Raw genomic sequence first — 11,252 nt, 5'->3', positions numbered from 1 at the left:
GTGCAGCTACATTGCAACTACACTACATTCCTAACATTTCTAAGTTGCTGTACATTTTCTACCAGGGTTAGACGATATGCTGTCACAGCATTGGGCACAAAATAAAAAGTGCATGTCAACTTAGAAACAGTGTCGTCAACTTCCAAAATGTGGAAGGATATGGTTTTAACCTATAGTTTCACTATAAAGCCTGCAAAAAACTTTCAGTCACGTAGTGAACAGAAAGTGTTATCACACATTTGATTTCACAAAAGCTTTCAATCAGTTGACCTGTTTCCTGTAACATCAGTGCTCAAAGCTATAGAAAATCTAAAGAATAAGATATAAAGAAGTAGACCAAAAGTATGTGCATTATTCTCCCAAAAATTTAGCAAGTAAGTGTGAAAGTGTGTATTCATTTATGCTAACCTCAGTTGACCAGAATGCATTGCAGCCATGAAGCGTGTTGCTTTTTCAGTGAGTGCGGTAGACGGAAACTCTCTGCCTTGCTTTTACCATTATCACTCTCTCACCCACAACCAACATTTGAGCAGGGTCACATTTGTTCACAAGGCATTTTAGGAAATGTGAGAAATATCTATTCAAGCAGCGATAAAGCAGATATTTCAAACACTTCGTCCAAAAAAATATTCCTGGAATGTATTTATCATCACAGATAAGACAACCAGATAGTGGATTAATTAGTGACCTGCATACTTAGAGAATTCAGTCAGTCTGTATTTCCACCTTAACATGAACACATTTATAGGTGAAACTGAATATCTGTGTGTCTACAGCCTCAGGTCCTCCCCTGAGATGTCACCGGGGATCGTTTCAGTGTGATGGTAAAGGTCACATGGATCATGTATCTTATCTTGAAGTATATTCTTCTCGGTGGAAGGGCCTTCAAAACAACATTTCATACCACGTGGCACATGATCTCCCTGCAGCTCCTTGCAAGTGACTTGCAGTTTGTGCACGAGCATTAAGATTAGAATCTGGCATGCAGAGCAGATGCAGATCTTTGTGGCAGGCAGAGTTGCTGGAAACATGAACATGAAAACACTGTCTGTTTCTAGGGACGTCCTGCAGGAAACTCAAACAAACTCCCAGATACTTGAATTTAATGACTGTGTTTCTGGTGGTGAAAAAAACTGAGATGATTATTAAAATCTTACATGATCGGTTTACACAAACAAAAATATGTTTCATCTGATTAACTTGATGGCTGCATTTTTTAAGTGTTTTTTTTTTTTTTCCTGCTAATTCTGTTAATTCTTGGAAGCCATGTAATGAAATGCTATTTTACTGTAGCAGAGCATTTAATTTACAACTATGTTAGGCACTACCATGTTGCAGCAAAGTGTTTAAGTTCAGCATGATCATTCTTTTTGAAGTTTATGTCATTATTGAACTTATTTTGTGTCGTTTTCATACTTTGAAATATTGTATAAAATAAAACATAATATAGCAGATTATGGGTAAAAAAAATGCTAAACTTCCTGTTTCTGTCCTTTCATCTCTACTACTGTTGACAGATCATGTTACATACACACACAGCCAAAAGTATGTGGACACGCAAACATTACACTGGGTATTAATGTGCTGCTACAACAGCCTTTGATCTTCTGATAAGGCTTTCAGTGTCCAAGGTTTTGGACACTGGTGTCGATCGATAAGGCCTGGACAGTTCATCCCAAAGCTGTTGGATGGGGTTGAGGTCAAGGTTCTGTGCAGACCAGTCATGTTCTTCCATGCTGAGATTATGAAACCATTTCTTGGTCATGTTAAAACAGGAATTAGACTGCCACAAACTGTTGCTGCAAAGTTTGAAGCACACTATTGTCTATAGTGTTGTTGTATAACATTTCCTAATATTACTTTATAATAACTACATAGACATAACAACTACAGATGTATTATAGTTTGTGTATCTCTCTCTCTTTAATGCTTTTTTTTCTTTTTGTAAACAGGAATTTACATTTACATTTTGTCACATGGCATGACGCTTTTATCCAAAACAACTTACAAGTAGCGGCCTTGGTGTAATGAATAATAGTGTAAAGTGTAATGAGAAAGAGAGCTAGACAGAGTGTGGTTTTAATTTAATTATTAATATTCCTACTGTAGGATTAATTCATGTAATTAATGTGCTTTTTTATAAAACATCCTTAGGTTCTGGATGTATTTATATATATTGTTTATTTTTAGTATAATTTAAACTATTTCAAATGTCTTATTGGTCTTTATCTTCCTCTTATTTTGTCTTATCTGTCTTTGAGAAACTGCACGCTTGAACTGCAACACTGAACTATTTATTCCCTGTATGTCCACATAATTGTTTTAAATAGAAGGCAGAGAAGAGTAGAGTAGAGAGCACAACTTTATTTGACTTTACCCATCATTGCTTCCCATTGCGTCTTTAGGGCGGCAGTCATGTTTGTCTGAGTCTTATTTTTAGGCTGCAATCAGCCTCCCATTCAAAGCCCGGCCTGTGTAACAGAAGTGGTTTGAGGAACTTAATGAGCAGAGCTTGTTGATGAGAGGGTGGAGTATTCCTCTCAAAAACAAACAGGTTGTGAAGTGCTGCTGTGAAGTGGGAGGTCAGCAGACGAGAAATCCTCTCCAACTCCTGCACCTCGTCATCTCACGTCAGCGTTTGTTCCTGTACCGTGTCCTAAATGTCGATGCGGTTTTTGAGTGCAAGTGCTTCAAAAGTGAATGCATGCACTTACGTGTGTTTCTGTGCAATCACACGCACCCTGTTAAATGTATGTAGATGCTCTGAAGTGAGTTGAGGTAAGATGAGGTGTGAGTGGGAGGGGGGGGGTTTCCTCTTCAACATAGGCCTTCTCCAAAAATGCGGAGGTTGTTTCTCTGTAAAGGGTCCTGACAGAAAAGAAAGCGTCCTTTAGTTTGCAAAGAAAAAACCAACAAAATCAGGAGTTCCAACTTTACAAATAGTTAAGTCAAAAGATGACAGAATAATGAGTGTATTGTATGAATGAATATGACTAAACAGTGAAATTAGTGAAAAGCTACTGTAGAGAGATGACATAAACATATCCAGTGTATATATATATATATATACATGTTGGTATTACAAAAAAACTGATGAGTCAAACAAGTAAAACCAAAAACCTCTTCAAATCTAGAACATGGACAAAATATCCCATGAACAGTAGTTTGACTATAGGATCCACATTCCAGGGTGGTTTGCATTGCCACTGAACAAGACATCAAACCCTGACCAGGTACCTGCAGAAGAGAATCTGACCTTAAGGGATCTGTAAAGAAAAGATATTTGGTGGCTTGGTAACTGCTGTTGTGCAGAACTGTGGCATTGTGCCGCCACATTACTCTGTATGGCGGAGGACAGCCAAGCTTGTGATGACTGTTTACTCAGCCCCACTCTGACCGAACACTGCCACTATTCATCCCACGCCAACACACTGAGAAGCCCAGTGGAAAACTGGACACACACAGAAGAAACGGAGTAACACTGAATGCCCCACAAAGTCAGGAATCTGTGAATTTTACAGTATACGCTCTCTCTAAGGAAATCAGAACTGAATAACCACACGCTCGATGTACAGTGGAAATATATTTATGAATAAATAACATGTATTTTCTTTTCAGAGACAGATTTGTGTCATTAACTTGTGTTTATCAAGCATTTATTCTTACCTAAGTCCTACACAACACACACACACGTACACGAACGCACACACACACACACACACACACACACACACACACACACACACACACACACACACACACACACACACACACAAAGGAGAGTCTGTACCTGAGAGGCGGGAGGATGTGGAGAATTTCTGTGAACTTTGAAAGCAAGGTGTTCCTGGAACTGCAGGAGTACAAACCACGATTCCAGAAACAATGTGAGAGGGGAAAAAAAACATAATCAAAGAAACAAAAAACACACTAAAACCACTGCTTCAAAATATCTAAACTTTTAGTTAAAATCTAAATATCTTCACGATCATTTTTCAGAATGACATCTGAAAACTGCTGATGATTACACTCCATAAAATAATTATGACGGTGAGGCAGGTGAATATAATAATCTTATATGAAATGAAGAGAAGGTCCATGTAACAGAAAGCACTGAAACCTTGTTGTTTCACAGCTATGAAGAGTACAACAGCTCCATCTTGTGGACAGATGTTGTCTCTGCTGGTATGGACTGTAATAATGTTAGGTCCTTTTTCTCACATCTGAAGAAGAAGAAGAAGAAGAAGAAGTAGTAGTAGTAGAAGAAGAAGAGGAAGAAGAAGAAGAAGAAGAAGTAGAAGTAGTAGTAGTAGTAGTAGAAGAAGAAGAAGAAGAAGAAGAAGAAGATTTTTCTTCCGCTGTAGTAGTGGGGGGTGGTAGTAAGTCTGTGGTTTTAAATAGTGAATTATTTCATACTTTATGGTATCATATAATCTATGTTTTTACTTTAAAAGCTCTGAAATAAATAAATTTGGACTAAAATGTTGAAATTATCATGATTTTTATCATTCTTTATGGCATTAAGATTCACAAAATATTACATTATTATAGTGAATTTGTTTCCCAAATGGAAAACACACAGCTATTATAGTGAGGTGCTGGCTTTCCAGTACATCTTTTTTAGTATTATTTTTTTTTTAGATAAACATTTCAGCACATCTTGACTTCATGGGGCATTCAGCATGAGCACAGAAACAGCTAATAGAGAAGTAATTCATTTTCTCACAGCTTATAAACAGTGTTGTGTCTATGTTGGGAGTGATTGAAGAAAAGAATAATAAGGAATGGATTTATAGCCAAGAAAGGCCTCCGACATTATCCACATTGCAATGAAAACTAGAAAACAAACTACAACACATAGTAAAAAAAAAAGTAGAAAAACATCTGAAAAAAAAATCATCAGCATTATGAATGTGCACCTTTGCCCTCCTTTATTTACTCTTACAGTATATTGTGGAAACTCAAGTTTCTTATTACATTCCTACATGACTTTATAATGACATTAACAAACTATATACTATATAATTGTATAACATTTCACTGAAGCTTTCATTAAAATATATTTTAAATTAAGAATAGACGCCTCCCTTTGGTCATCCTCTTGACAGTTTTTGCTCAAAGTGTCGCCGTAAATACTCTCTCCTTGGTCTCCTGTTGTCTCAGGCTCTTAGGCAGATGGACGGACGAATGAATAGAGAGAGACAGGAAACAGATGGAGAAAGGTGTTGCAACACGAGGTGAAGAAACCCAAGTAAATGGATTAACACTGTTGACTCTGGTATGTGTCCTTCCTCTCTAGCTTCATCTGTCAAATCCTAAAAATCTCACAGTTGAGTTGAAGCCAAACTTCACTTCACTTGATCTCAGTCTAAGCCTTCAGTAACTAAACTTTGGGAGATTTCCATATGTACCACTGGAGCAGGAATGTCAGCGGTAGATAATCACTGTCAGCCATGAATCCAACTTATGAACACAACACAGCCCGTAAATAAGCTGGAGTGTGTTTGGTTTTGGACCCACATTTTCATCCACTGTGATCAAAAAAGTGCAAAAAATTGACGTATCAATAATAATTGTAAGCTTGCAACACTTTATTAGGGTTGCTATTATTCTTTTCCATGTGCTTTTGGATTCATTAAACATTTTTTTTTAACTCTAATTTAAACATCTGCATATTACATGTATGTTTTATTGCATGACTATGTGCATTAAGTGGGTATGTTGTACACTGAATAAACTGAAGGGGGCATTGATTTGCAGTGGGAAGATTGTTTAAACTGTGTAGGGTTGGGTGTATGATTGTGAATTAAATAGAGAATGAGGACGTATTTGTACATTGAATTTAGTGTTTATTGTATTTTGTGGTGTTTGTGTCTTCATGATGTATGACAGCTTGTAGCTCCAGTGTATCTGGTGCAAAACAGCTCTTCTCTTTGCATTAGATTCATGCTTTTGGACGTGATCCCTGACAAATAAAATGAACATAATCAAATAAAATGATGGATTACAAACCTACGTAAATACAAACACCACATCCAACACCAACTTCAGAGACATAACCTCAATTTTCCTTTAAGAAATAAAGATACTGTGACTTTATTTATGCCAGACATGCCATAGTTAATATTACATGACCAACTACCAATAGATCTATGTAGATACATGTATTTATTTTATACTGTAAGTCACTCCTATGGTGTCTATTTACTTCTTGACCTTTTTTCCTTCACACTTTTTGCAAACAACAACAGGTGCAGGATACCGTAGACCGGTGCGTGCGCTGTATTTAAGAGAGTTAATCTGTAAATCAGATTGGGGAGCATTCACATAGACATCTATCTCACTGAATCATGTCTTAAAGTGAAAAGCCATTAGACCATCTGGCCATCTGCAACCCCTGACGACTGTGAAAATCTCGACTTCTCCTGGTGATAAGAGGATAAGGGTCTCAGTCTGTTTGTGTGAGTGAGAGAGAGAGCGAGAGAGTTAGCTGTGTGTGTTAATCTTTGCTGGAGTCCTGCTCTGACTTAACCGTGCTATTCGTTTAGCGGGTCAGTGTGCAGGCTGAGGTGACAAGAGGACGCGACACCCAGAAGCCGCGCTCTGCTTCAGGCTGGTTGTGAAGCTTCCGTTCTTACGAGAGAATAAGGAGGAAGATGGCAGTGATGTATCGGTCGCGCTCTCTGGAAAACAAGGAATTAATGGCTCTGTATGGAGGAGAAGGAGAACATTACTTTGTGAGAGATGAGGACTGTACCAGTGAGGTGAGGATTTAAGGATAAATAATATTTTAAACTGCCTGTAAACTGTGTGATACTACTATTATTAGAAAAGATCTACAAGACTCTGACAAGATTTGCACATGCTGCCTATCAGTTCATGTTTCAAGTTGACAACCTGAGCAAGACTTCACAAAATTCAATTCTCAGATTCAATGTATCTCAGAGGTTATTTACAGTTTATGAGTTTCATGCAGAGTAGGAAAATCTAACAGTTAGTTACTTTGTTGTGCACATACAAGTGCCCACCTCACAAAGACTTACATGATAACGAAATACAGTTTCAGTGGTGAAACATTATGAAACATAGACAAGAACAAAACTTCTGACATTATAAAAAACTGATTATAGGGGATTTATACGCCACATCGTATTTGTATATGTATTACAATAAAGATGGAAATACCCACGACCTCTCTCCACATCCTCACCTCAGTTCTTTGATAAAAACACATATAAAGATCTTAACACATCTTTTACAGTAAATCACAACCACATGAAACCACCTGAAATAGATGCATGGCATTTAGTAGTGTTGCAAAAATCACCTAAAATAAATGTAAGCTAGCACAAAGGCATTACCCATCTTTCACATGTAATTTAATGATCCTGTTGCAGCAACCCAATGCAGAAAAGGCTGCCTGACTGTAATGCTTCATTTTTTTTCCTGTTAAGTAATAATTATTACATTATTTGGTTTCATTACAGGTTGACATTTGAAAGGTAGACATTTTTTATAAGCCATTTACAATGATTCAAGGCCTCTCCCATCAATCCTTATACAAATGTAACCTATTTTGTTAAAAGGGGGGCAGATGTTTACTATTTTTTATTATCACTTAATTTTTTTAAACGCGACACTCACTGTATAACCACATTTAAAGAAAAACATTCAGAGGCATTTTTTACCTCCAAACAGCAAATTGTTACCACATTATGGTTCGTTGATGTTGATGTTGATGTTTCAGGAGTACGATCTGGATTCAGAGTGCGGCGAAGAAACAAAAGGCGGCAGAGGCGTTCGCAGCTCTCTGTCCCTGGAAATCTACGGTCTGCAGAGGGAGCAGCAGGTTAATTTCTCCAACCAGGAGTACTACAGGAGGCTGGAGGAGCTGAAGAGCGCTCACCTGAGGAACATGGCCGAGCTGGAGAAGATGTACATCAGTCAGGCCAGAGAGAGACGCGGGCTGGAAGAAGAAAGAGGGACAAACATAGAAGCCAGACAGTCAATCAGGTTGGCATGTCCTATAATTGATTAATAAAATGCTCCAAAAACAAAATGTTTAGACCTTGATACATCATAATCCCATTTATAATAATAATCATGATACTGTAACCACGGTTACTGGGATTTCATAGAGTTTTATAGACACTTAGCTAGGCTACAGGATGTCATTCGCTAAACCTCAAAGTGTAGCAGATAAAAGGTCAAGTGTAAGTTCATCTATTTGACATTTTAAAAACAAAACAACTTTGTATGCATTGTACAACTGTACCTATAAGGTACATGCAACATACATACAGTATACAGAAAACATAGAAAGCAGCAGTAACATTCATATAAACCAACTACTAAATGGAGTGAGCCCACAATAATGTCATGACAAGGGAAGAGGCCTAATCTCAGAAACAGAACCATTGTGAGCAAAGGAAAGTATTGGAGGATCTGCTTTGCACTAAAATATATATTGAAATGTTATTATATTTACCTAAAGGTCTAAATTTAGCCCACTTTTAACCCCAACAACCAGATGTTTTTTTCACCTGCAAAATCATACTCAGTGGGCAGCTGGTTGAGGTGGATTTATTGCTGTGGATGAAATCAAGAATAATTATTTGATCTGATCTGTGGCAGTTACATACATACACAGCAGATACTGTTTATGGGATAATCAATAAGAAGGATGTGGGCCATGATACTCTCCACAGGGTGATGTACAATATACTGTATCTCGTGCTGAATAATTATTCTTAGCTTCCTATAGCCTTCTTCAAAACTATTAAGAAAAATGCACAAACATTTTGAAGTTAAACTGAACTTTGGACTGAAGTTTGGACTTTTTGAAGAAAACCCAAACACTATAGATAATTATCCATAAGATGGTGCTGTTGTGTTGAGTAACCTCCAAGCAGCTGTTTGATGAGCGAGTCTGCGATTTAATGATTCTTTGCATCACCTGTTTTGTTTAGTTTAAAAGGGCCAAAATCAAAGATTGTTGCATCGTTGCTTTTCAGGCAGTCGTTGTACAATTTCCAAACTGATGCACATGACTATGTCCATGTACATATTTTTAAAGAGGTGCAACAATTATTTGATTAGTCTATCAACAGAAGATTAATAATCAACTATTTTGCTAATTGAATAATAGTTTTAATCATTTTTAAGCAAAAATGCCAAACATATGTTGTTCCGGCTTCTCATATGTGAGATTTTCATGTTTTTCTTTATCCTTGTTGAGAATAAACTGAACGTCTTGGGTTTTTGTAGGCATTTTTCACTATTTTCTAACATTTTGTTGACAAAACAATCAATTTAGAAAATATTTGGCAGATTTATCAATAATGAAAACAAGTGTTTGTTGCAGCCCCTAAATCACTTTCTTTCAGCTGTGATTTTGGCAAGAAGGATAATGTCTCCTTCCTGATCCCTGCATCCTGCAATTGTCGCCCTGCCAGGAAACTCCAGCGCATCAATTCCCAAGAGGAGCTGGACTTGCATGAGACATCGAGTGGCTCTGACCAGTCAGACCTCTGTGGAGAGGACAGCATGGAGGACCTGGAACTGGACAATCCAAGAGGGACTTTTGGCCAGGGCCGAACCTTTGGGAGGTTGGTGAAATAGTAGCAGACGTGTTATGAAATCTAGCTTTCTTGGTTTATGTTTATGTTTCACACTCTCTTTATCTTCTAGAGACATCCTGCTGAGCCTGGAAGACTTGACGATCCAGAAGCAGTTCAGGCTTCAGGCCAAGGCCTCCTGTCCCAAACCACAGGGAAGACTGTCGCGTCAAAGTGGGGGCAGGATGAGGTCCAACTCTAAGGTCACTGTGCCCAAACCCTTCCAGATGATGCTGAGAGAGGAGGAGAGGAAGAGGCACAAGGTGCGTACGCGCTCAGAGATCGAGCTGGAGAACACCTTGCTGAGACGGGAGCTGGAGGAGCTCCGAGAGTGCCAGAAGAAGTTCCGGGCATCACCTGCACCAGCGCACATACACCTGCCTCTCTACGAAATCATCAGCCGCCGCTCCGGTCAGCGACCAAACCGAAGCAGTGGTAATAACAGCAAACGTAACACTAAAAGCGACCAGGCCTCTGCTGCTGCCTCATCACAGCCTTTCCATTTCCTGGAGAGAGAGAGGAGGAAGAGGGAGGCGAAGATTGTGGCTGAGCTGGGGAGGCTGGGACCGAAAGAGGAGCGTCAGGCCTTCAAGGCTAGGCCTGTGCCCAACTCAGTGTACGGCACCAGACACAGAGCAGACAGCAAGACCACAAACCGTCGGCCCCAGTTTCTAACTATTTGCACAATGGAGAGGGAGGCCACGGAGGGCCAAAGTGATCCGAGCTCCGACCTGGAGACCGACAGTTCTCCTGACTCCTGTAGGCCTCAGAGATGTCCATCCTCCAAGCCAGTGAAGAAGCAGATAGAGCTGTCCATTGAGATGGTGAAAGAGAGGGAGTGGTCCTACATCGACCCGCTCAAAGCCACCGCCTGCAACCTCTGTTCACCTGTGCAGCCAGGCGACCAGGAGCCTCTGCTCACTAACAAGAGTGATTACATCAGTGTGTGAGAGACAGTGTCAATCAAGGAAAAAGACAGCAGATATAACTAAACTGTTTGTGTTGTAGAGGAGCTTTACTAATATTTAGTAGAGAAATTCTTTATCAAACAGCAGTACATGGTAGCCTAATGTAATATAGCCTAGTAGCCTAATGGCAACGGTTTGTAGAGCCTTTAGCAAGGTATGCATTGTTTTCATAATACATTTGTTGTGATTAACTTTCAAAAGTTTATTTGTAAGTTCTGTTTTTCAAAGTATCCTTAAGGCCCAATAAACTGATTTTTTGGAAGAATTTGGAACATGTTTGCTTGCTAGCAGTTTTCTTTTTCCCTGCTTTCCTCCTTGAAACCACCATGAAGGGAACAGTGCAAGGCATTTGCATGCAGGAGGTACTTACAAATTTAAAATATTGCTCCTTTAAGTTGCTTGTGTCCAAAAAATGGATGCACTTTAACAAACTAGTTATCCGCTCTGTGACTGAACATCAACCAATCATCCATTGTCGGTGTGATGGGTGTTCCTCCCACACCACAGTTTCATACAACAGTTATTTTAAAGGACAGGTTGCATGTTTTCAAGTCTGTCTTAAAACAATAGTCAGGTACCTAAATGAATGATCACTTGCCATAATCATTCTCCTGTTCATACTGACCATTAGAAAATCCCTTCATAAAGTCACTTACAATGTGAGTGATGG

The 11,252-nt window shown here is 38.9% G+C and overlaps 1 protein-coding gene and 1 long non-coding RNA gene across 2 annotated transcripts; one reads left to right on the top strand and one right to left on the bottom strand.

Moving 5' to 3' along the window:
• Positions 1–2,349: 2,349 nt before the first annotated feature.
• LOC121912037 lies at positions 2,350–4,221 on the bottom strand. The gene is made up of 2 exons (XR_006100006.1): positions 3,791–4,221; positions 2,350–2,868 (listed from the first exon to the last, which is right to left on the bottom strand). It is a non-coding gene; the product is annotated as an uncharacterized LOC121912037 (long non-coding RNA).
• A 2,441-nt stretch (positions 4,222–6,662) lies between these two features.
• Positions 6,663–10,928, top strand: LOC121912130 (protein FAM161A-like). Its single transcript, XM_042434215.1, has 4 exons — positions 6,663–6,761; positions 7,745–8,010; positions 9,453–9,605; positions 9,688–10,928. Exons 1-4 carry the CDS (start codon positions 6,663–6,665, stop codon positions 10,562–10,564), a joined length of 1,395 nt encoding a protein of 464 aa, XP_042290149.1. The 3' UTR covers positions 10,565–10,928.
• Positions 10,929–11,252: the final 324 nt, after the last annotated feature.

Source organism: Thunnus maccoyii, chromosome 14 (assembly GCF_910596095.1).
Source record: "Thunnus maccoyii chromosome 14, fThuMac1.1, whole genome shotgun sequence".
NCBI classification, from domain to species: Eukaryota; Metazoa; Chordata; class Actinopteri; order Scombriformes; family Scombridae; genus Thunnus; species Thunnus maccoyii.
Note: the sequence above shows the minus strand (reverse complement) of the source record. Positions and strands in the feature narration are given on the sequence as shown.